The sequence below is a fragment of the Ixodes scapularis genome, unplaced genomic scaffold (genome assembly GCF_016920785.2).
Source record: "Ixodes scapularis isolate PalLabHiFi unplaced genomic scaffold, ASM1692078v2 PGA_scaffold6__148_contigs__length_123643588, whole genome shotgun sequence".
Classification (NCBI taxonomy): domain Eukaryota; kingdom Metazoa; phylum Arthropoda; class Arachnida; order Ixodida; family Ixodidae; genus Ixodes; species Ixodes scapularis.
Window position 1 is genome coordinate 68,858,769 of NW_024609881.1, and position 26,825 is coordinate 68,885,593.

Genomic DNA, 26,825 nt, shown 5'->3' on the forward strand with positions numbered 1-26,825 from the left:
TGAAAATCGTAAACTTTCACAAAGCTTACCAGCTGTTCTTTTTGTTTCCCCTTATACTCCACGAATACCATTCCTATGTCTCCACACCCCTTCGAATTTACTCAAGATTTGTAACTAATTTTTGACGTCTCAACAGATGTTTCCGGCGTGGCAGGTTAAAGGCCGACGTACAACCTTGGTTTTCTGCAGGGAAGATAATCCTTTTAGCGCTCCCCTCTCCTAAGCTGCGCGGGGGAGTCAGGTTGGGGCAAGGTACAACGTGGAGAGGATATAGAAAAGGAGGTGGCGCAAAGTGTACGTCGGCCTTTAACATGATACAGCCTGGAAAGGGTAAAAATTATTCCGTCGAGTGTTTGACATATTTTCATAAAGAATGATGGTACCTAAACTTTGTGCAATCCAACTATTTGCACATTTTACTGAGAACTATGGGTCAGGTATTTCTTGCTTTTTGCAATTCAACCATTGATTCGCAGGAACACTATAAGAAGTACTTCCCAAATCGTATGTTTATGCAGTCTTGCCTGACATGGGATGTAGAAATGAATCTTTCATAAGAAAATGTATCCGTCCTTGCGGGCATCAGGAAATACAAGTGTCATTAACATAAATGAATGAAACATTTCGTCTTATCTGCCACATTTCAGTAGCAGTTAAATAGTCATTCGTCAAAACACTTCCCGTCTCTTGGGAATATCCCAAAGACGCTCAGAACGCAAATGATATTTAGATTACCTTTGACGCCATGGTGTGACATGACCTTACGTTACGTGCTTACGTGACGCCATAACGTTAGAGTCACATGACCTTGCGTCACGTGACGTCACCTTGTTACGTGACGTCCTGGCTTCACATGCCCACGTGATATAACCTGACGTAAGTTCATGTGACCAGGTTTCTTTCTGATTGCCAAGAATATAACTCTGTATATGACTTTCATGCTGCCAAACTCTTCAAAACCTTCATTTGTGTTTTCTTTCTTTGTACCTATCATGCCATTGCTTTTTATGTTTAGCTGGTGCACAACTCGAATGATGGATGGTGACCGTTTTCGGTCGTTGAAGTTGTTTAATTGTAAATACGAGGGTGATTCAATAAATAAGGTGAATTTTTTTTTGTATAAGGACTTCTAATACAGAGAGAAGCTTACTTTTTAGTTATTTTTATTGTTTTACTACTTTTCCACGTGGATTTAATTTCTTATGCAGATTACAAACAACACTGTGAGAATTTAACCGAGTAACAAAGATGGCTGACCAAGAAGCATGCTCCAGGATTGAACAGCGGTCAGTTATCAAGTTTTTGGTTGCTGAAGGGTGCAAACCCGTTGAAATTCATAGGAGAATTTCAACTGTGCATGGTGCCACATGTTTCAGCCAGAAAAATGTCTACAAGTGGGCTAAATTGTTTAAAGAAGGACGGAGCAGTGTCGAGGATGAAGACAGGCCTGGGAGGCCTACGGAAGTGAGATCTCCTGAGGTGATCGAATCAGTCAATGACCTCATTCAGTCTGACAGAAGGGTGACAGTGGATGGCATTGCAAGGACTTTGAGCTTATCTGTGGGGACAGCACACAAAATTGTCCATGATGACCTTGGCTACTCGAAGGTCAGCAGCAGGTGGGTGCCAAAGATGCTTACTGCGGAGCACAAACAGAGGAGGGTCGAGTTGTCCCAGCAGTGTTTTTCCCGCTATGAGAAAAATGGTGATGAGTTTCTGCAGAAGGTGGTCACATCTGACGAGACATGGGTTTGGCACTATGAGCCTGAGTCTAAACGACAGTCCATGGAGTGGAAGCACGCAGGCTCTCCAGTGAAGAAGTTCAAGTCCCAGCGGTCCACTAGGAAGGTGATGCTCACCGTTTTTTGGGATATGCAAGGCCCAATCACCATTTCATTCCTTGAAAAAGGAAGCATTGTGAACAGTGCCAACTACTGTGAACTGCTGAGGCAGGTCAAGAAAGACATGAAGAACAAACGCAGAGGTCATCAGTCAAAAGGAGTCATCTTGCATCATGACAACGCAAGGCCTCACACAGCAGCCTTAACGGTGCAGACCATCAACGAGCTCGGCTGGGAACTGCTCCCTCATCCCCCTTATAGCCCAGACTTTGCCCCTTCGGACTTTCACCTGTTTGGTCCCTTGAAAGCGTTCACGAGAGGCACGAAGTTTGAAAGTGACGATGAAGTCAAAAGTGTTGTGAGCGACTGACTGAGACATCAGTCTAAAGATTTTTACGCTGAGGGAATAAGGAAGCTTGTGCACAGATGGGAAAAGTGTGTGACAGTGCTGGGAGACTACGTAGAAAAATAAAAAAGTAAGCTTCTATCTGTATTAGAAGTCCTTATACAAAAATATTCACCTTATTTATTGAATCATTCTCGTATTAGGAACTTTATATTTTCGCACAAATTAATTGACCAGGCCGAGCCATGTATGCTATTGTCCCGTGTTTCGTCTATATGATTCATTATCATAGTTTGCTAACTTAAAGGGACAGCGTTATATTTAACATTCTTGGAAGGATGGAATTTTTGTTTTTACATTTTTCGCCAAAAGGGCACATATTGGGTGCCCCCTCCCTTCCCAAATCCCATAAAAGAATTAAATGTTTTTTTTTTCATTACAAAAAATAAATTACACATTTCCCAACGCTCCTTCTGCAACCAAATGAAGAGCTGTTGGCCCGAACCAGATACTGAAACTCTAGAACTAACCGTTCCCTTATTAAAACGATACGTTATTTTCTGAAGTTTTCAATGGGAAAATGGTGGTCGTCCAAGTTTTCGAATACATGGTGCTGAAAGGCGTCATTTAGTAAGATACGACCTCATTATCCCACTGAGATGTTTAAAAAAAAATCGCTCATAACTTTCGATTAAGATAACTGTTCGGACTGCTAGTTCTGCATTTGTGCGCAACATAAGCGTTTAACACTGTGTAAGGTTGTTTTCTTTTTGTTGTTGTTGTTGTAGAGGAATATGTGAAGTGGGACACCCTGCTGAATATAGTTTATTAGGATCGGACTACATATATGGCGACGTTAAAGCATTTCCGTGAGCCTTTTATTTACCACAATAAACAACGCTTATTATTGCAACATAACTCATGGCACGCGTTTTTTTTAATCTATATTGAGATAGTCTTAGTGGGATTTCAATTACCGACGGATTCAACGCATTAGATATATATAATAATAAGCTTAATTCTCGTCAAAGACTACAGCAACGCTTTTCATTTTGAGCTAGTGAACCGTGGAACAGAAAGCCGACCGGGAAAATAGAAGGCGCGATGGACGAAGAGTGCTTACCTTTGATTTTCCACGAAGTTTGTATTGACCATTTTTCTTAATTTTAAAGGAGCTTCCTTACGAAACCTCTCTGCGTGAAGACAGAATTACCGAACGAACGCAGGTCTGGGAAGGAGTTTCGCAACGGGACAAATCACGTGACCGCACTAAGTCTCCCCCCCCCCCCCCCCTTTTTTTTTTTCTCCTTCTTCCCGTGGCTCCCCACGTGTACTAAATAATTCCGCTTGAAACGAAGCGCACTTGTAAAAAGAAGTGTTACACGTTTATTCTTCGTAAGAAAAAAAAAATAAGTATAAACGGTGTTTAAGATCCGCGACCACGGAATGATGATTCCGGGGAATAATTAAAGAGGACCAATTAATTCTGGGTTTGTTGTTGCGAAAGAAAACAAGCCGAGACAGTCCTTCTGCGGCGCTCGCAATTGAATTCCTTCTTCCCCACTCTTTCTCTCTTTCTTTCTTTCTTCTCTTTCCATTTCTTTCTCAGCAACAGCAGCACAAACACGATGGCCTCCGGACGAGTTGTTTCTGCCGCATTACGAACCGGTACTGTGGGAAAGCACTCCCTCCTTTCCCCCGCCTCGGGCAATCCGATTCCACTTTCTCGAGTATCATTTTTTCCGATTTCGAAATCGTTGACCTCTCTGCTTTTTTATATTTTTTTTTTATTTCTAGTTAATATTTTTGTATCGTCTTTTGATAAGAGCGCCTGTCTTCGTCGCAATTTTACGTGGTCAGCAATTAAAACATGCGCTGTTTATCGCGCCGCGATGCCGCTGTTATCGTCTTCGCGTGGACGCGGAGATGCACTAATTGAGGGGCCTACGCGAGGGGCTGCGCGACGTGTAGTGGGATACGTGTTTCTCCGCGTTCCCTTATTTACATTCTTGTGCGCGCGAGCCAGCGCGTGTGTGTTTGTGCGTGTGTGTTTGTGCGAGCCTGCGTGCGTGCATGTGAAGGTGTGTCCGTGTGCGTCTGTGTGAAAGTCTGTGTGTGCGTGCGTGTGTAAGTGTGCGCTCGCGTTCGTGTATGTGATGGTGTGTGCGTGCGCGTGAAGGCGTGTGCATGTCTGTGAACATGCGTGCGTGTGTATGTATGTGAAGGTGTGTATGTGCGCGCGAGTGTATGTGCATGCGCACGTGTGTGTGTGTGTGTGTGGGCGAGTGTATATGTTTAAAAATACTGCCTGCAATGAAGAATTAAACCGATCTTAGCACTCAATATATTAGTTTGTCGGCGGTAATAACGGCCGTGATGGATAAGACGAAACAACTTTGACGAGAAAACATTGGACTAAGTGAGGGTTTGCGAGAGTGAAATGTGTACTAATTAAGGCCCTTGATTCGCGAGCTCCGTTGTCTGCCTCCTGAGAGCACAGATTGGACAGGAATGCTGCGTCCGGTTGGGATTACCGTGATAGCCCACCTAAGATCTATACCAAATTGGATGAAAAAGAGAAATAAGGGGCGGGATAACTTTCGGTGTGCCATCAAAGAAGAAGCTAAGAAAATGCTAGTTCTATATTTTCTAATCCTCGAAACTTGTCACCGCAGGAAGGCGCGGCGAACCAAGATGACGGTCCTTCCCAGTCGACAATGTTCGCTGATCTGCCGCCGTGGTTAAGTAACACCGTTTTTGTTGAAGTCACCATTGGCCAGGGCCCTGCAATTATCGGAAGTGGGATATCTTTTGGTGTTTCTAAAAAAAATAGTTAATCATGCAAAATATAGAGGTGGGCTATCTTTCGGGGGGGGGGGGGATATTACGGTCTCGGGATATTACGGTAATGTCCTCAGTGATTATACATCACAGCCCAGATGCAGAACTTGTATTACAATATGTTAACCGCGCTGGCAGATATTGGGCGGCACATATCGGTAGAAAATTCAGAACTGAGGCCACGTTATATAGCACGTGTCGCAAAGGTTCGGCCGGCCACTCTGCTTTTAAGGCTCGCCAAAACTGGTACTGGCGTTAATAAAGACATTTAAGAACCGTTACCGTGTTCCGCGTGCCCCACTGCCGGAGCTTTTGAAGCATGCTTTTAAGCGCGCGCTTAAACGTAGTGATGGGACGAACTTTTTTTTTTGAACCGAGATTCTGACCCGAGTCTGGAGATTCGGAAAAGTTCGAATAATTGACCTTCGGAAAGGTTCGAATCTCCAGATTCGAACCTTTCGAATCTGGAGATTCGGAAAGGTTCAAATAATTGACCGTATCTTCTAGCGATTCCGGCGGTTCGGATAGATTCGGAACGTTGCCAGACCACACCTCACCCTTCGAAAGAAGAGATGAATCTTTTGCTTACTCAAAGATATTTATTACACGTGTATCATAGACGACAGACTAGGCTTCGATATTACGTTCGAAATTTGTATCAAACGAAAGGTTGAAGTGAATGAAATAAGTACTCACTGAATCCTAATTTCTAAGAAGAATGTCGGGGCGTTAGATAAGCCTTACTCGTATGTGTCCCCGAAGCACGAAGTCCCCAAGAATAGCGCTCGACGCCAACAGCGGAGATTAAAGCTTGTAGGTACGCACCATAGGCATGAACCAAAACGACGGGTTATCAGTTTCTCTTCAGTAATGCCGTAAATAAACCAAAACGAATTTATGTTTGCGAAGAATGCAAGATCGACGACGAGTGACGACCGAACCTCCGAATCATCCGAATATTCGTCCTGAAAAGTTCGGAAACTTTCGAATCAGCTCGAATCCGAATCTCCAGTGATTCGCCACACCAGTACATAAAAGCACGCTGCGTAGACTGCTGTAGCGCCGTACGTGGAAACGGTTTGCTAAAAGTTCATAATAACAAAAATGCTCGCATTTAAACCTCTACGAAACTATCAGAAGAGATTCACCAGTATGGTTCTAGTACTCTTCCTGTATACAGAAGGTGGGCTGGATATAACACGCTATATATCTGATGGCGCTAGATGGGTGAATACAAGAGCATTTAATCTTAGAATTTTAAGCGTTACTTTTAACGTGCCAACCTTTTACCCGAACGGGTGTATGTACGGAAAATCATTCAAAATAAATATGTCTCACCAAGGGCGGACCCACATGACGCACTTCCGGCTCAAAATTTCGAACCCCAACTGAACGAGCCACCCGTGGATTGCGGTGACATACTATTGCACTCGCAGCGTTACTCGTTAATGTAAGCGTCTTCGTCTATGTACACTCAATATACTACTCAAAAGCCCTCACGAGCAACTACCTAAAAATTATTATAATTCTCATTTTTTTTTCATTTTTTTCTTTTCGTCGTGGAACGTCTTTCGTCTTAGTTATGAACGATATAACCGATTCCGGAGACAGTGCAATACCCGTCGGTCGGCGCCAGGGAAGTTAAGACGGAAGCAGAACGCGGCAAATCCTGAGCTCTAACATCGGTGGTCTCGATAGAAAGAACGAGAAAAGGCAAGACGGAAGACCGAAAAAAGAAAACAGACGAAACCTTAGGCTTGTTCGTTTTGCCGCGACGGGTTGAATTCGCTCGAGCACTTGTCAACTTTATTTATTTTCATACAGTACACGATTGTGGTGTTTTCCTGCAATGTAAGCTACAAAAAAAAAATAGTTACAGACCTTACCGGTGACGTTTTGCTGCTTCTTTCTGCATATTAACGGGCCTCAGGGAAACGCCCGCTGTCCGCCATTGGCCCCCCGAAAAGTGCGACCCACGTATAGACCTTCGCAAAAGTAGCTCTATGGCCGCCGCCGTTTTGCGACTCGGGCGACCACTATGAGCCACGAAATTCTCCCATCCGCATGGGCTGTTAAAACCCGGTCAGGGCGACTCCCAACCTGCTTTGTGCATTCGGAGTTCGCCGGCTTTTCCTTAAATGTTTTACTTTATTTGCCTGTTTAGGATGCTTACCTTTTCTGTGTTATCTTACACTCTGAGAACCAGGGAATACCAGGCCTCGTAGCCAGCTCGGCCTTCGCAGGAAACAAACGAAGAGAGCGAACGTCAAGCATCATGCGACGCGGGCCGTTCGACGTCTTCGAGGATTATTTCCGTCGAGGTAATCTCCGAAAATTTTGCCCGGCTACGTTCCCGGTCTTCGATAAAAATTGCTAACAGGGTTGGAGCATGGGGATGGAATGGACGCGTTCGTTTATTTGCTTTGATGTAGTGCAAAAAAAAAAAAAAAAAGCAGCTCTCTTCAAAATGTGCCCCATAAACAAGCCGGATTCTGTCCGATCGTTGTGAAGTGATTCGTCGACACTGAATATGAAATATACTGTGTAATTTGATATTCTTCTCAAATAAATCCGGTTTGGATAACGCTGCACAGTGGGGTACGTACAATATGTTGTTTGATTGATGAGACTCGATGAATTTCATGTCGTGAGCGGGAAATACCCATGCATTTCGGCTATCCTATGCGGTAAAATATTTTCGACAGTTAAGATCGCTGTAGATTATCGGGCTGAGCGTATGGCGTAGTAAAAAATCAACATAAAATAAAACAAACATTCTAATTGCATTTGTTCGTCGCGCACAGACTCGGAAAAAATAGCTTTCTTTTCTTTCTTTTTTGTTTCCAAAAATAGCGCAATGCTTTCTTAAAAACTGCGATAAATTCTGCTCGCCATAGAACACAAGAGAAACAATGAAATCTGGCAGTGTAGACACCACTAGCGTCCGGAGTTGCGCCTACGCAGGCTGCCAGAGCCCACTGGCAAGAAAACCCACAGCCAAGCACAGTCGGGCAACAATGACGTACACTCTCAAAACCAGGGACGCGCGCTGTAAATCGCTTCGTTCGAGACTGCCGCTGGAAAGGTCCATACGCCAACTCATGTTTGGACGGATGAATGTGACTGAACCCTTTGAATTGGGCGCCGGCGTGCACCACCTAGCCAGTGTTTTTTTTTTTTTTTAACATTTACAAGCAAACAGGACCGCCCAAAGTGGTACGCCACCGCTGCCGCGCATGCGCGATGGGGTGCGGGCAAGAAGTGCTGCACCCCGCGTCAAGAAACCATTGACTGTGATGTTTTCAGCGTCGGTGTGAGTTCCCGTGCTCTTTTTCGCGTCGCAATTATTGATTGTACGTCTTGCTAGGAATGCCTTACTGCTTTAGTGGCTTGAGCGAAATTAACGAAGCTTGTTACGCCGCAAAACGTCGTGTAAAAAATGTGACGTACCACGATTCATTCCGCGTGAACGCTACAGAATCGGTGCTAACCCTGATTCAAAGAGATTCTGCTCGCTATTTTCAGTCGCGACCTCGCTCGGGCTGCAAAAGCGTGAACGAATGGTCGACGTCGATACTGAAAATCGCAAGCAGAATCGAACCAGGTAAATCAGGCATAACAAGTCGGTGATGGCCGCTGGTACCAATGATCAGCATCTCCTTGTATCTACTACTTACAATGAGCCTACTCACCCCAAAAACCCTTCGAGCTAAAACGTATTTTGAGGTCTGCACTTACTTCTTATCGCAACGTTTCGTCTACTGGCCACTGTCGCTTGAAAGAGGAGACGATAGTTTGAACAAGTTTGAAAGAGTAGACAAGAGTTTGAACGATTAGACGGCCGTTTGAACTTGAAGACGCGAAAGTGGACGATTTTTCTGCTCCCCTTCCTCCGTCTCCCGAACACTTCCGACGCCCCTGGTTCCATTCTTTAAAAGCGGCGATGTGGTTTGAACTGACACTTAAGTGCTTAAGGGAAGGAAGTTGCCCTCACGATCTTGTTTCCATGGGGTGCTGGTTTGTTAAGAGTCGATGGGATTCTTGATTGGTATCCAAGCTTGCTAAGGCACAGAGAGGCAGCACTTCAGCGTGCCAAAGCATATCTTTTGTCCTCGCCGCCTGACCGCGAGATTTGCCTTCGACGAGTTGTGGCTTTTTCCTGCGGCGCTGCGCTTCCGGGAAACCTTCCACGGGTTCTCAAAGGCGGCTACGACCCTTTACACAAGGGTTTAGATATATTTTCTTACGAATTACGGCGAACGAGCGGAAAACATGTCTTTCAGCACTCAGCAGCCGAGCCCCTGCAACGCTTCACCCGGTAGATTCACCCAGGCCCAAGATTGCCCATTCTAAACTTCCGGTTTCCGCACTTCCGCTGCAGCGACCAAACAGGATAGCCCGATACAGCAAATTGTCACAGATAACAGTCTTCACACCAGTTCCCACCATAAACAAATCAAGAAAGAATTATGAGGCGAATTTGCATGTGCCATTGACGTGCCAAATTAACAGTGCCCGATGAAATACAGGTTCGTGATTGCCATTAGTCTTTCCATAGTTAAACTGCTTTTTGTGGCATCCAGATGGCACTGCATTATGAAGAGGGTCTATAGCGCAACAAGTCGGGACTAGTGAAAAAAGTCAACCAAAGTAGTTGCGTGCGCGAAAAAACAAACAAAAAAAAACGTCTCTGTGGTTGGTTTTGGACGATAACTCGCGCGCAACTTTATGTGGCTATACATTCAAAGAGATAAAAATAACTTAAAGAATATAAGGTATATATAAATGCAAACCAAACGAGATCAACTATAAAAGAGACGAAGAAAAAAGAAAGAGCAAAATCGTTCTACCACAGACTAAAGAAACTTTTTTTTTTTTTTTTTATTTCTTAAAACGGTCTTTGCTAGTTAGCGCTTGTTCCGCCCACTTCTGGTGGTCAATGGCGCGATTTGAATTTCGCTAGGTCTACTTTACTAGCCCCGCAATTTACTTTCGGAAATTAATAATACTTGGAATTTGTCGCACTCAGCTGGTATCAACATATAACTGAACGAAGTAAGCACCATCTTGGTCCCTGGAGGATGCTCCTAGAATGCATTCGCAAAGAAACTGCAGGGACTCCAGATTGCCGTTGCAAAAGTTGACTTGTCGTTTATAATTCCGTATAAAAAACAAACACACTCGGAGCAGACACGTTTTCACCGAGGCTGTGCATTAGACAGAACGGCAGCGTAAACTAAACTAAGTCATTTTTACGTGGTATTTTTATTGATTCGCCAAAACTTCAAGAGCAGATCTCGATCAGGGCCCGGACGTAATCGAACACCTTCATTTTGCTTTTCCCCCCTTCTGCTTTCATATTTTTTTTCTTCTCGCTGGAGAATCCACGCGAGTGAACGGCTCTACAAAAGAAACAAATAAAAAAAAAAGACGAGTGTCGCATTTCAGTCATCTCTTTTTTTTAACCGGCTTTCTCAGCCTAGCTGTCTGAAGAAAGGAAATCTAAAAGTGCTAAAGAACATAACATAGCAGCACCGAGCTTCCAAACTTCTCATCGGAAACGAGCGCGCGATGCTGGCGCCCCCTTGGGATCGGCTCGGCTCTACTGACTCCCCCTGAGTTGCTCGATGTCCTAGAGCACCGGCGACACTGCACTCGCTAACACCAGTAGCGCCCGCAGCGCCGCCTCGTCAAGCAGCGGTAGTCCCGAACGTAATTCCCATGGGGAAAACGGGAGGGACGGTTCCGCTCTCGTTCCGCTAGTTCTTCTCGCCTCCGCGTCGCCGTCCTCGAATATCGGAGGAAGACGGCCGGTGGCGGCCAGCGTTCCCTGCGCATGCGCCCCACGACCGGGTCATTTGGTGGGCGCTGAGAGGTGAGCGAGAGGAGGGCTAACGGTGAGGAGAGAGGAGAAAAGCGGTTGCTGCACCTGATCGTGAAGTTTCATTAATAAGAGCGGCACTCTCGCGCCTGCTGCCAGACGACGAGAGCAAGGAGCCGACGCATTTCGAAAGGTATTGCTGCGGTGCCCGGCATAGGCGGACGTGTCCCCTAGTGCAAGGGGAAGGGTGTTCCTGTGACGTCACGTGACGGCCATGTTGGTGATCTGCTGACAGTTGGTGCCTGCGAGCTATGTTCGCGTCACAGTAATGTTCACACCATGATTAATCTAAAAAGGGGTGGCCGAAGTGTTCCTCATCGGTATTTCGCGTAGAACGTCTTGACCAGGTTTAATATTTACAATATGAATTAGCAATACCTTGTCATTTTGTGTTTTGCCCGGACCAATGCCAGTGTCTGACGTACCGCGGCAGTGGTGGTGCATGCTCAGGTGGTTGGCTTCTTGTAAAGGTGTATCCTGCAGGCGCGCCTTCCGCGCATCTTTAATCTTATTAGACGATCGTAAAAGACAGAATCAAAATAGTCTTCATTTCCTTGCGGTTCATGTTTCCTCGCTCTCCGTTTTATTTAGAAGGCAGTTATCACTTCAATCCCAGAAAAACGTCATGCTTCTCTTGTATGGACGGAAATGAAACTGCGAGGAAACCAGCGTATTGGTGTCACACATTCCGCGAAGGATTGCAGACAGGCTAGTGCGAACTATACGAAGCCCTTTTTTAATGCATGAAGAAACCAAACAGTAATACCCAGACATGAACAGGGTAGATTGTTTTACAAAAGAAATTGCGAACTTGAAACCACAAATGTCCCGTATGGCCGTTGCGTTTTCTACTTGAGTTTTATCGATCTTACGATCTCTGCGAGGCAGTGTTTCAACTTGACCCAGTAGCAAATTCGTTAAGCGATTACTGTTCAAGTTTATAATTAAGCAAACGTTGCGTCGGCGTTTTTCACGTATCCCGCTACATTATTGAAGGTTCTACTGCATTTTTCCTTGCCTTTTCTATTGAAGATAACATCATTTCAGCTTGTGTTATTTTGTGGGACCCTTTCAGCTCTTCAAACCCTTCGGCCCTTCAAACCCTTTCAGCCGTTCGAATCTCTTCCGCCCTTTGACCCTTCAGCCTTTCAGACCCCCTCAGCCCTTCAACCTTTTAGACGCCCGAATGACTCTGAACAATAAGCGAAAATGCAGTTTAAAACATTATTGGAAATGTATTTCGGACATTGCAATTTGCATGCATGTTGTAACTGAAAAGGCTAGAAGACCTAACTTTTACTCAACCCCGGACGCAAGCAGCTGTATACAAAAGCCATCAGACTAAATAGAGTCAACCGAGTTTTTTGTCGCAAAAATATCTTTCGAGGTACTCACAATGCCGCTGGGTAAATACATGAGATGTACGATAGTTTAACTAATAAGACCGCGTAGATGCTTCGCATGCACAGATACGCAGGTTTAGCGAAAACCACGATACCGCAATCAACATCCTCCGCCGTTGATAAATCCTGAGCACAGTTTCAGTGTCGTCCCTGGGGCCGTAGTGGTGGCGTTTGCAACGTCTTTTTCGCTCGCCGGATGCATCTGAAGTCGAACGGACGAAAAGGCGCATGAAACAGGGCATTGAGATACCTTCTTGATCCGACCACCCAGCTGCTCTAGAGGATAGGTCCCACGCATGGGACGGGAAGCCGACACTGATCGTTCGCTCATTGTTGCGCATTCAGTTTGCGCTCGTTGACGAAAAAAGAAATAGAAAACAGGGCGACCAAGTTCTGACAAAGGCTGTATTTCGACTGGCTAAAACAGGTTATCTTCACACAAACAGCAAAAAGTTCTCCCATTTCCCACGTTCCCTCTCTCCCTCGTGAGTGAAGACTTGACGTCCTTGGGCGTCCCAGGTCCAGCCCGTGAAACGCATACAAAAACACGCGGACACAGCAATGGTAACGCGTTAACCATGGACACGACGGGATAGGGACGGGGGAACTCCTAATCAATTTCCGATACTCGTTGCGGCCGCCCGCTACAAAATGTTCAAGCAACTTCCCCAACGCATCGTTTCTGAAGGGTCTCGGGATCTCTCCCACAGACCCGTTAAAACAATTTTGATGAGTACTGTAGTTTCACAGAAAGGTTTGGGACAGACTCCACAGGCCTCTAAAAAAACTAGGACGGGTCGCTTACACCCTTTAGACATTTTTGAAAGGTACGCAGGCCCCTCAGAAAACTTCGACTAACATCTTAAACCCCTCAAACATTTCTGTAGGGTACGTCAAACATTTAAGAAATCCTAGTGGGCGCCATAAACGGGTTTTCAATAGGGTTGCATGCTCTCATTTCGTTTCAAATCCCTTTTAATAGGTAATTTGTACCACAAAGCTTTTAATTTTTTTAAATCACTTTAACCCGCATATTTCGCGTCTACTTTTTTATTATAATAGCGAGTACGCGACGTAAGATTATCACGATCTTCACACTGATATTGGAAAAGAAAAATTAGCAGGACGTGGCAATTATATTCTTACCCTAAAACTTTAATAGATTGCCATAAAATCCCCAAGGAAGCACCAAGGCCGATGAAACGAACCACTCCGGCAACTTCGGCTGCGACGCGATTGAGACTCCAAGCAGGCGAAGACGCCTTGCAAAACGAATGAAGAATGCCAACTTTGGCTGCAATGCAAACGGAACGTCAGGTGGATGATGTCTGGCGAAACGAAAAGAGGCAACTTCGGCTACAACACAAACGGGACGCAATGCAGGCGAGACAAGCACCGGCAACAAAACGGCACAACAAGCGAATACAAACGCACGTGTTAGCCGAGGAGTAGCCTAAAAATAGTTTTCTCAACGATTCGTTCGCCCTGGAGGGCAGCTTGTGGCGACCGCCTGTGTTTCCAGCCGAATGTAGCCGCTGTGAAAGACCGCTACGCGGACCTGCTTTCAGCGATGTTTCCCGAGAAGTCGGCAGACAGGTTTGTGCAGTAGCGAATCCAAGGGGGGGGGGGGGGGGGGCGACGGGGGCGGCCACCACCCCCCGCCCCCCCAAACCAAGTCGACCCCCCCGTCCCCCCTTCTCGGAGGGCAATTTGACATGGGTGGACTCCCCACTGCACACGAAATAATGGGAGAATAGCGTCCTTACAAATTTTCTGCGCCCCCCCCCCCCTCCCCCAGAACGGAGTTCTGGATCCGCCCCTGGGTTTGTGGTGTGCGCGAAGTGCGAGGCGCGTCTCAACGTCGTCCTGTCCCGCAGCAACGCGGTACAAGACCGCGGAAAATGTTAACGCATTTCAACGACAATCTACGCAACAATTTCGGCAACAGAAAAAAAAAATCGAACCTGGCGTGAACAGAGCATGGCAGTATTAAAATGCATCGCAGTATAAATCATTTTAGTTATTTTATTTATACAAAAATGCCTTTTTTATTTTAGCGCACTTTACCAGATACCACTAGCGCGTTACACAACTGTCCATTTAATTATGCAAAAAAAAATATATGTAAGCGAGTTTTTAGTCCCGTCACCTTGATTTTCTTCTGATACCGGGCGATATGTCAGATTCGGTAATCTGGAAACCGTTTTTCTTTTTTAATAGTGTAACCTCTCACATTCCCGGTTCATGACATTGCCCTACGAGTGAAGCGTAGGGCGCCCATTCCTGGTGACTTACTTGTTCTACTTGCTAAGTACCTAATACCCTCTAAGTTAACTTGTGTTTATAAACGCACCGGTATCTCGATCAAGCCTGCTTTTATAAAGAGACTGTTTCCCAATGGCCAAATTCCATGCAGGAGCAAAAAACCAGTAGGAGGCGCACTTCAGAATAAGGTTTTATTAGACTTTTAGCTAGAGGCACGCGCCAGGTCACGTCAAAAAGTGTGCTGACTTTACTGAAATGTAGATAAATGTCCGAGGCTACAACCAAATTTGTCATTACCGAGGTCCCCCCTCGCTTTTATCAAGAAAAGTATTGCTCAAATGCATATATTTAGCAACTACTGTAACCGAACTTAAAGGCAGTACATGAGTGGCTTTGAACGTACGGGTCATTGTTACACAATCAGCCCCCACGTCCTCTATTAATTCCGCCTGTAACTTTCAAGTTTGACAATTGTAATAATTGGTGGTAGCTCATACATGCTTTCGGTGATTATGCCGTACAATTTACCATGACTGATGTAGTGTAGTTGTTTGTTTTTGTTTTTTTTTTCTACATAAACGTCTACCACAAAACCGTCAGGTCATTTTAACCTAACGAATAAAATGCCCATATTTTAGTTTCGATGTTACTTCCTTTAATATCATAAGAAATAGCTGCCCGTCGTAAATGTTTTACCATTCGGCCAAATTTTTTTTTTTTTTTTAATTCTCGTGTCGCTTTTCTTCTTTCAGCTGGCAAAACGGATATGCACTGCGTCTTGATCGACTACTTTCCCAAGGAAGAGTACAGTCCCGATCCAAACGACTCAACAATGGCAATACCATGTGAGTATAGAAAAAGCCTAGCGCCGTTCTAGTTTCCAAAATCAGCGTGTCATGCTACACCCGTAAACGCACGAAGCGCCATACCGGTTGCGCCAGCAAGCGGTCATAGTATATATTTTTTTCCCGGTTTCTTTCTTGAAAAGCTGTCTTTAAAACTATAGGAAGCTTTCATTTGGGGCACTAAACTAACGGTAAATGAAAGAAAAAAAAAACGTTATCATTGTGTTCGCGTTAACCGTCTCGCGCAGTGTACCTAAATGCAAAACCGCGTTTCCGAAAAAAAAAAAAAGAAAAAAAAAGAGCGCCTCTCATTTGTGGCGTGCTTTTTTTTAAAGAATAATTGTGATGTTCTTGAACACAAGGGTCGAAGATGTATAAATACTAATGTATTTATAGGACCCTAAAAAGTGTAAACCGCACGCTGAATTACTCGAAACTTAGTCAAGGCTATATAATCATAATAATAATATTAATAATAATAATAATAAAAATAATAATATTAAATGATTTATTTACGCAGCATGTATTCAGGACGGCACTAGGCAGGTTCGTCGAAGCCAGCTGGGGCTTGTAGGAGTGAACTTAAGTAGCAGTGGTATATAAGAGAGTTTCGGAAAATAATAAAACAAAGCAGAAAAGCACCCAATGGTTTCTCCACTTGTGAAAACTACACGACAATGCCAGTCAGAAAGTTATTGTCAAAGTCAAGGAAAAAATATACTATACAAATATAAGCTATTTTTCTAGTAGAAGAGAAAAAAGAGGTATGGCAAAGTTCTAGTCATATAGTCGTATAGTATAATAATAATAATATTAATAATAATAATTTCATTGACAGTCTTGACATACTTGACGTTAACGGGCCCGTCAAAGCCTGTAATGGCGTGTGAAACGTGACTCGGCCACGGCGTACAAGCAAACAACATTGGAAATCGGAATATAAACATACATCACAACAACAAAAAAGAACTACAACACGTCGAATGCACAAAAAAAAAATGCAAACATTTATACTATTTACAACACAGCAGAATAGAGCCAACACAATAAAATGAGGAAACAGAGTAACGATATTGAAAACTTTGTGCTCAGAAATATTTTTAATTGTCGTTTTGAGTTTATTTTAAGAAGGGGTACTGTCAATTTGTTAAATATATCGAGAACATAAAATGAGCGCTTTCTTTTTTTTTTTTTCATATTTTGTGTACACTCCAGGGAGCGCAAAATCTTCGCTGTCCCTCAGTGAACGCTGTGTTGTACGTGGAATTTTAAAAGGACTATTCCAGTAATGCTTTTCTATGACACATCTTTCGAAGAGTGTTGCAAAACGAGGGAGATGTAAAAAAGGGAAGAGATTAACAGATGAGATGTTGGTACCGTATGCTTTCAAAATTCCTTTAAGAATACTGTCAATTTTATTTTGCCAACCCAATGAACAGTTAGCATGCAGAGTAATACCGTAACGCAGCACACCATAAGCAAGAGCCTTTGCTGTCATTTTTCGGACTATGAATGGCAGAAACATTTTTGTTGAATAAAGCAAACAAGAAACACTATAGTTTTTTTTAGCAATATGACAAAGATGGGAATTCCAGGAGAGATCACTATCAAACGGTATGCCCAAATACTTGGTTGTACTAACTTGGTTAATAGGTATCCGCCTACAATCAACACAGTTCGATGAGTGTAGAAGAAAAGGAGTATCAAGAACCTTGCGTCTAAGTGGACTTCAGAAACACACAAGTTTTCTTTTATGTAATATACTAATTATTATATTAGATAATTATTATAATTATTATATAATATAATAATATATCAATCAATATAATATATAATAATTTTATAATAATAATAATAATATTAATAATAATGATATTTATTTTTCGGGTGCCCTAAAACGGCTAAGCGCCCTTCTCTTTGGTATACCAACTCCTAAATAGAAAACTCTCAAAAAGTAATCGAACTCTTAAAAAGTAATCGACCTCATTAAAATATAAATATCCGTATACACTGACGCGCTAGAAGGCGAAAAAAATTTCGTCCAATTGACAGCGATGTGTAGACAGGTGTGGTGATGTCAACTTGAGGTGGCACAATGCTGTTGTTTAATGTCTGTAAACGACAAAGAGGTGACACGCGGCATGGTGAACAAATATCGTAACAGGTGAACTGTCTCGTAGCGCAGAAAGGAACATGAAAATTTATTTTACCAATAAGCCACGAAGAATTAATGGCACCAATAATAATCTTATGCAGGAATACCAAATCACGGACAGTTAGCTCTTCTGTGGGATAAAAGCTTAAGCGAAAATCTAGTTATCAAGCATTCATAGTCGCAATACACGCGTCGTCCAATCCCTCTGACGGAAACATGTCGAACAAATCTTTTTTTGTTCGAAATGTAATTATATACACACAGACACAAACATATATATATATATATATATAAGGAAATGTGTTACCCGATCGTACCTTTTTATAAAGTTAACGAAGATGAAGTTGCTTTACTTCACTTTTTTTCGTTACGATCCAGACTGGCACAAATGTTTAGTACGTAATTGGAACGGAAAGACTTGGTAAATCAATATGTTATCTTTGCCTGAGTAAAACTATACTATATCTATATACATACGTTCATTGAAAGGCTATAAATAAACTTACCATACTTTAACTCATTCGTGCTTTTTATGTATAACAGCGAATAAATGCTTTGAAGGGCAGCACAATTGACAATCGAAGATGTCTAAGAAACGATCCACTCAAACCACACAGATCAGCATGCAAAAAAATCCTCGTCAATTTTTTTTGCTTCATAAACACCCTCACACAACGTCTTCAGGGAAAACATTGTCAACAAAAATAGTGTTGATAAACACATAATCAATACGTTATTCAGATGGTCCTTCTGTCTTCAAAATTAGCAAGAAGTTTAAGTTATAAGTTTTTGCATCGAAACAGGCTTGTGACGATGCTATGAATCACGTTATTCAGATTGTGCCTTCTTTGTTCAAAATTAGAGAGAAGTTTAAGTTATAAGTTTTTGCATCGAAATAGGCTTGTGACGATGCTATGAATCACGTTATTCAGATTGTGCCTTCTTTGTTCAAAATTAGCAAGAAGTTTAAGTTATAAGTTTTTGCATCGAAACAGGCTTGTGACGATGCTATGAATCACGTTATTCAGATTGTGCCTTCTTTGTTCAAAATTAGCAAGAAGTTTAAGTAATAAGTTTTTGCATCGAAACAGGCTTGTGACGATGCTATGAATCACGTTATTCAGATTGTGCCTTCTTTGTTCAAAATTAGAGAGAAGTTTAAGTTATAAGTTTTGCATCGAAACAGGCTTGTGACGATGCTATGAATCATCTTCGCACGTTATGGGAAAACATGCTGGTTGGTACGATGTTTCGAGGCGTAAGAACGCCCTTACAGCACATTGAGTGATTTTATTCAACTTCAGTAGAAATATGCAGTGATAGTTTATTGTCTTTCTTAAACTGATTTATGTTTAACTACCTACCTCTTGTAACAAAGATGGCATTTTCAAAAGCAGAGATGTAGTTAGCTTTTAAGAAATACTACTCTTACGGACATATTGCGGGACGGAATAGTTCAACCAGTAGGAATACTTACGACGACAGAAGCGCTGTCAATTTGAAGAATTGGGTCAGGATTCAATTTTAAAAGAATCTACGTACGATAATGTAACATATAGTTTGAAAATAAATCTATTAAAATTCGTCTCGAGTATTGTAAAAATACAAAAATGTCCTTTCTTATCCTAAAGATGGGGTTGAAATATCACCTTATAAATTGCAAATACTTAAAGCCCATAATATATTGGTACTCGTGTCTTAGTATCCTAAGATTATTTTACTATAATTTGATCTGTATTCATAACACTCACAGTAGATATCGTTTCATTTATATATACTGAAAGGCGAAATAAAGCTTTCCCGGTCTTCAAATATCCGAATTTTCGGCACTTCTTGCAATATCATATATTAATAGCAAAAAAAATAAAATAAAATTCAGAAAACTAAAACGTAAGCTTGGCTGTCTAGGTTCATACGTATAAAACAAGTTAAAAAGTACGAAATGTTCTAAGTACGCTTCAAATCCCCTTTAAAAACCATCTCTTCGGAGAAGCCTCAGTTCTGCGATTTTCAAGGCATTTGAATGACATGAGGTTGGAAAAAACATGTCCGTGTGGAACGTCCAGCCTACTAGAGTTCTTCTCTTTTAAAATCTACTTACCTAAACTTTGTTTAGGAAGCGGGACGTCCAAAATTCTCATCACGTATTAAAAAAAAAAAACAGAGGTTAAACACTGAGGTAGCAAAACCGATAAAAAGGGATCATAAGTGCATTCAACCATAATAACTTCAATGTTTTTTTATGATTGCCATCACGTCAAAGTGTGGATTTTCCGTAATATATCATTGAATATAGTTCACTATGAAGGTGTTTCAGCCGCACTAAAGATTGAACTGGTGCGATAGGTAACTGTGTGCTGAAGCTATCATTTGTGTGTATTAGAACTTTAGCGATTTTAATATGCATTCTTCGCCGCATATATGTTGCTGCTCGAGTGTAGTGGAGTATTAAACGAAATTGTGATGATGTATGTTTGTTTTGTATTTATATATATATATATATATCAATTTATTGGCCTCAAAGGCATCCTTTTATATAATTCATTACATAGAGGGGAGATTAAAAAACACATACGGTAAAGAGGGGCAAAATGAGACATGAGGGAACGTTTGAGTTTAGCGTCCTCTGTATTCGAGTCTTGCAATACGACTGCATATTCTGCCGACACGTGCCGGCTCTTGTTCGCTTTACTACATAAACATTTGCTATAATTGGTGTAAACACGTCGGTGAAAAACAAATTGCGCAGTTATTAGAGCGGTGCTGTTAAGGGCTGGGTTCCCCAGGATCGTGTCTGTGTATGTCGACACAAACCTACCTGGACAGCTACCGCCATCTATAAGCGACGGCTGCAAGCACACAACCAGTATGGTTTCCGCCGTCGCTCGTAGATGGCGGCAACCTTTCCAGCTATAATAGAAGAATGGATAGTTGGGCGCGCTGGTGGGAATTCATCGTAGGAAACAGTGCGAAAAATAGACGACGACGAAGAAGAAGCACACTGTGTATCGAGTACAGTTCGGCTGGTCTTCCTTCTTCACGAGAGTGGAAAAGCCGAGCGTTTTGTTCATGGGCTGACGAACCGCTAAAGTATGGTGCAATTCTGTACTCGCATTCTCCTAACAACGTGCAGCTAAGTTTTAAAAAAAAGAAAAAAAAACTACTGTGCTTAGGTAATTTCTTATTTCATTTGTCTGCTTTATTAGCTAACCGTGGATGAAAGGTTATAATTCTAGGCGCTTATTGTTATAGCTATAAAATTGTCTAAATTAGAGCATACGCAAGGGACAAAACCTGACAGTTCCGCCATCAATAGGCGTGAAATGATTTTTGGCGGGTTCAGTGCTTGTTTTCGAGATTAGCTTTTTTGTCTTATCGTTTAGAATGGCCCAGACGTACAAGAGCAAGCAGATAGCGCTTTATGGTACGAAAATGACACGAAAAAAACATTTTAAAGTATGCATAAACAACGTCAGTCAATTCTCGCTGCAGGCAAAGCCTTCGGGGCACCAAAGGATGCACCCTAAAAGCGTGCAAAGATTTTTTTTTTAAAAATGCAAAAAAACAAGTGTTTAAAAAAAAATCTGATCCGAGCGACAAATTTTGTTTGACCAGGAGAAAAACATATACCTCTTTGCGCATAATTTGTGTATGGAGAAGACTCTTTTTGGGCTCAGGGATACAAGGATGAGCAAAAGATAGTTTACACCTACTGTGAAACAAATAAAGCCTAGAGGGAAGGTTATACAGGGTGACGAAGATATTCTGGAGACTCTCCGTTCACTCAATAATCTATTAAAGCGGAGGCGTTCTGTAAAGCACGCGACGAGCGCCAATGTTGCTGGCAGTGTCAGGTGTGCATAGAGGTGTGGAGCAAAAGAGTACCTTGTTTTGTGTGGATCTTCTTCAATAGTTCTGAGTGAGAGACCTGGACTGTATTTTTTTAGAGGGCGTCTCGTTTTACCCCAGTAGCTGTATCGTTTTCCCCCGGGCGTCAAGGTAAAATGAGGCATTTGTGACTTTTTTACTATCAATCTTACTCGAGTCTAGTCATTTTCACTGCCCGCAATGCCAATGTGGCAAAATTTTTTTTAAAGCCTTTGCTTTTTTTTTATTCGCAATAAAAAGAAAAAAAATACAACATCAATTTTCAAATGTTCGGTTTATTTAGGCCCGCCTTATCATAACACATATCTTATCATTCAAGAGTAAAAAAAAAAAATCACCGACACAGAAAAGTGAAACTGGCTGTCAGTGGGTTAAGATACTGTTAGTAAAGCGGTAAAAAAAGTGACGAAAGTATTAACTAAACTCACAAAGGAAAAAAAATTAACTCTTTAGTTATCTCGCGTTACAATGATGCAGTGAACTACAAGTAATAGTCAGCAGTTATACAATTGTTCACATGTGGTCTTTAAATGAAGTGGCATTATGATTGATTACGAAGGTATATTCGTTGTTGTGGTAGTCTTCCTACTCTGCGTTCGGACCCTGTGTTCCGTTCTTTCTTTGTTGTGTATATCGTATCTTTGTGTCAGCATGCGTTAAATGTATCATATCTTTTACTCAATGTTTTGAGTTTTTTTATGTTTTTTTCCTACTTTTCTGTAGTGTGTAAGTTTCGGTGTGCCAGCACCAAGACCGCATGGTCGTTCCTGGACACCTAATAAAAATTATTCTTGATTCTTGATTCTTGATATAACCAGGAACATTGTTCTGGTATTGGTGCAGAATACTAAAGGGGACCAGAGGAAAGTGTTAGTGCGGCATTGAAATGGGTCTATTTCGCATGAGTGATCTAACCTGGGCGATGTGAAATGGATAGGGCGGCCATAAATACACTTAAAATGGAAATATGTGTTATAGACTTCGTGGGGAAAAAAACACAATCTAACTATTACATAAGCTTCGGGTGGGTAGTTATTGCATGTGAAGCGAGCTGCTCTGTACGGGCTCCACTCTCGAGAGTATGTAATATTGATGTGGGTTGCAAATGGTGGTTGCGTACTCAAATTTGAAGAGGATTGGTGTTCTGTATGCGGGCAGTTTTGTTTCGATCGAAGCAAGATATACGGTTTGTCTTAGGTAACCATGGGTTTTTAGTGCTGTATTGGTTCTTGTTCGATGTGCTCGTTTCCTGATAGTGGAACGAGCGCATCAACAGTTTGCCCGCGTGACGTTCCGCATATGCAAAGACGGCAGCCATTATATTATGCTACAAAAATGGCAGTAATAAAAAAAAAACTGGTCCTTTCTCACATGACGAATTGCGCAATCAATACATTAAAGGAAAAGGTAACTTTACGATGCCATTTTTTTTACTTTAGAAAAGAGTAATATCACTGACCTTCGTTTATTACTTTTGATCCTAGAGGCTAGATGAATGAGATACTGGTACCGCACAGACATTGCCAACATCTCAAAAACAGAAATATCATTCTAAAATACTTAATTTTTCAGTGTACTTTTACACTATAGCTCCACTATGGTTATACACCGTTTATGAATTCGAATGATCACGTGGCTAATATCCTCTAAATAAACTTCGTAAGGAAAGCGAAAATTTAAGTTTCACGGGTTTCGCAGCTGCTTTTTTTAATGTAGAAAATAATGAAAAAAAAATATTTAAAAGTATCCCAATGTTTTAGTTTTTCGAGTAATCGCTATGTAATAAAAACAACTGCTAGATTGCAATAGTTTGCATAACTTGTTTATTTATTTTGTTGACAACACGATTAGGTAGGGACTTCCATGCAGATTGTTATGACGAAACGAAAGTAAATTTTGTCTCTCTACAAAAATTGGTCAATAAATGGATCAAGGTCAGCTTTAAACTAAAATCTCCCAGCTTTCAGAGCAATAAAAATCAACAGAATTAGGTTTTGTCTTCAAAAAGCAGACACCATTCCGACGGTCTGCTCTGTTGCAGGGAAAACGCGCACGGGGAGCACACCACGCACGCGACGGAACTCTGGCACCCTCTCTCGGCCATCATGCAGACTAGGGTCATCCCGCCTGCGGAATTTTTGTTCCCATTGGTCCCCGCGCATTTCGGTTGCTCTTCGTTTTGTAGCGTGAGCTCGCTCACCTTTTGACATTTCTCAAGAAAGTAATAATGAGAGTATCTGACATTTTAATAAACACAGTATATGACTTATTATGTTAACCTTATTTCTTCCTGATTTCTTTTTCGGCTTTCTTGGACCTCAATGGTCGCGGTGCAATAATAAGATGTTCATGACTTGCCACGTTCGGCGTTTATTAATCTGTCAAACTGTAGACACGTTGCTGCGGGATAGTGCTTGATGAAGAAGGAAGACTTCCATCGATATATATCCAAGACTTCGATTAGATTTAGAATATGAACATGAAAACTTCTAACTTTAGTTGTCTTTAATTCCTTTATTACGGATGGATTTGTGCCTTCTGTGGTAGTGCTTGTGAAAAACATTATTTCGCAAACTGCGTAGATTTTTTTAGCTGTTCACCGGTAAGTGATCAGACTAAGTGCGTGAGAAGCTCTCGCGTTATGATAGAAGCATCCCCATTGCTGTCCTGACAATCAGTTAAATGGAGTACTTCGACGGCTCATTCCTTTCACATTTATTCATTCTAGGAAAACTATTTGTTTATTTATGTTGCAAAGCTAACATTTGGTATACTTCTAGTGTTTTCCTACCTTTCACGTGGCTGAGCACGAATCGGTTAACACCCTGGATGCAAACAAGCAATTCTAGCCTAGTATTGTATCTAAAAAAAAATGTAGGGCTTTACGTGCCAAACCAACGATGGGCATTTGGCACGCCCCAGCGGGGGACTGAGGATTAACTTCGACCACCTGGTGATCTTTTGACGTGCAACCGAAAGCTCGGTTACACGGCGCCTGCTCCGCAATAAGCCTCCGTCAGATTGCGGGCACCTCGGCCGGGATTCGAACCCGCCACATGGGGATCCGTAGGCCGGCGCTCTCGCCTCAAACCCACCGAGGTGGCTAGTATTGTATCTAAATCAACGTAAACATTTAGAATAAAATCGATTAGTGCTGATAACGTCATTAATCGGGTTAGTTTAAATTGTTTACACATTTGAAAAGATTTTGGAACGTGTCTAATTGGAGTCATTATAACAAAGCTGTCATTTTTATTAGGACTTTTTTTTATTCACTCCCCAACAAAACAAAGCCACCGGCCTATGCATCGTTGGGTCTTTATTCCGGGCCCAGATTACCGAGCAGGGCCTTCGTTTAGTTTCGATTCCAAGTGCGATATGGTTAGTACATTAACCCCAACAAGAAAGGGCTTGAGCGTCTCCAGTCGGTGGTTTCAAACTGCGCGAGGAATTAGCATCAGCCCACATGGCAGCGAAAAGTGCCTTATCCACAATTTAATTTGACTTGAAGGTATGCAAATATTTGCTAGAGAAATATCAGCGAAGAAATGTTTGTTCACCGCCCTTTAGTTGCTTCGGACATATTTTATGCTTTGTTAGGTTAGGCAAATCTTTTAGAAACACCTTAACTTTTGTGTAATGTTTGGTATGAGAGTTTACTTGCAAAACGACGCGATCGAGACCTTGCGCGTCTGCTTGTAAACAGGCGTGTGCTGTATGATATTACTAAAATTGACTCCCAAACTTGTACAAAAGGTTCGTTGTCGCTCCACATTCAGTGTTTTCTACACCATTCCGGTCACGATCCTGAGTCGTGGGATAAGAAGAGTTAAAAGTACCTAGTGGATTTCTTGACTCGCTGAATCTCCTGACTCGTTGAACCTCTTTGACTCGCCACTTGGATCCCTTGACTCGTTGGACCTCTTGACGCATACCGTGTCTCTTCATCCCTATTGGATCTCTTGACGCGTTGGATCTTTTGATTTGATCCCTTCAATCTACTTGGAATTTTTGACTCGGTGGATAGTTTCACTTGGTTGTTACGTGACTGGCTGATCTCTTGACGTGTTGAATCTCTTGACTCGTTGCATCTCTTGATCAGTAGCGTTCGGGCATGCGCAAGGCTGTCTTCGTGCAAATCCGTTTTATATTTCTTTATTAAAAAGCTCGAAATCGCTGAATGTTGACAATGTGGTTTCAGATCTTATATAAAATAAACGACGACTCCACCTTTTAAAGCCTGCTTTTGAACCCTACTCCCAGTCCCAAAATTGTGTCCGTCAATTCGTCCATCCGTCCGTCCGTCCGCCCGTGCGTTTTCCGCTAAATTTAGCGGGAAAAGTGGCTTCAGGTGACGTCACGTGACCTATACACCTTGCGAAAATTGACGGCACGTGTCCTATACATCAACTCCGTTTCCCCGCTAAATTTAGCGGGAAAAGTGACGTGACGTGACCTCAGCGCCAATCCAGTTTCCTCGCTAAATTTAGCGGGAAATTGCCGTCTCATTAACTATACACCAATTCAGTTACCCGCTAAATTTAGCGGGAAGATTCAGACTTGTGACCTAGATACCAATCCAGCTTCCCCGCAAAATTTGGCGGGGGAAATTTACGTCGCGTGCCCCGACGTCACGTGACCTGTACAACCATTCAGTTTCCCCGCTAAATTTAGCGGGAAAATATACGTCACGAAACACGTTAATTCCCACAGCCCATACCTCTCTTCCCTTCCCCCTCATTTTCTCTCCTCATCCCTTTCCTCCCTTCTTCCTCTTTTTCTCCCCCTCTTTTTATCCCCCCTCATTTCCCCCCTCCTAGCAACACCTCAATGATAACCCTAGGCGAGGTTGCTATCAGGATGTCATCCCCATGCATCTCCCCGGTTCCTCCCCACCTACCTCCAATCCTATAATACTATAATGTCCTATATGCCCATAATGCATTCTAGTCTTCTGAAGTCCCATAATGCATTGCGTGCACTGTAGGACTTTATCATTTGTGCGAGCAGCTTTACAACCTCCCTTAGAAATGAGGGTTCCGTTACAACATGTATTGCAGCCAATGACGCGATGAGAATGCCTTCCGACGCTCTTTGTCTGCGCGTACACGGTCAAAAGCAGGGCTGCCGACACGGAAAGTCCGAATTTCCCTAGCGAACTCCTGACATTTCCCTATTTCTGCCAAACTTTCCCTTGCTTACCCAAATAATTACACAATACTACATTAAAAATTCGTTATTTTGTTTGCATCACTTCCATTTTTACGATAAGAGCAGGGCTGCCAACACGGAAAGTCAGAATTTCCCTAGGGAACGCCTGAAATTTCCCTATTTTTGCCAAAATTTCCCTCGCTTACCCA

At 42.5% G+C, this 26,825-nt stretch overlaps 1 protein-coding gene across 1 annotated transcript in view; it reads left to right on the forward strand.

Annotated features, from left to right (window-relative positions):
• Positions 1–26,825, forward strand: part of LOC8030321 (voltage-dependent calcium channel gamma-7 subunit) — a 113,642-nt gene that overhangs the window by 78,409 nt on the left and 8,408 nt on the right. The window contains exon 2 of the mRNA XM_029977610.4: positions 15,330–15,422. Coding sequence (XP_029833470.1) covers positions 15,330–15,422 — 93 coding nt within the window. The remainder of the gene's footprint in view (positions 1–15,329; positions 15,423–26,825) is intronic.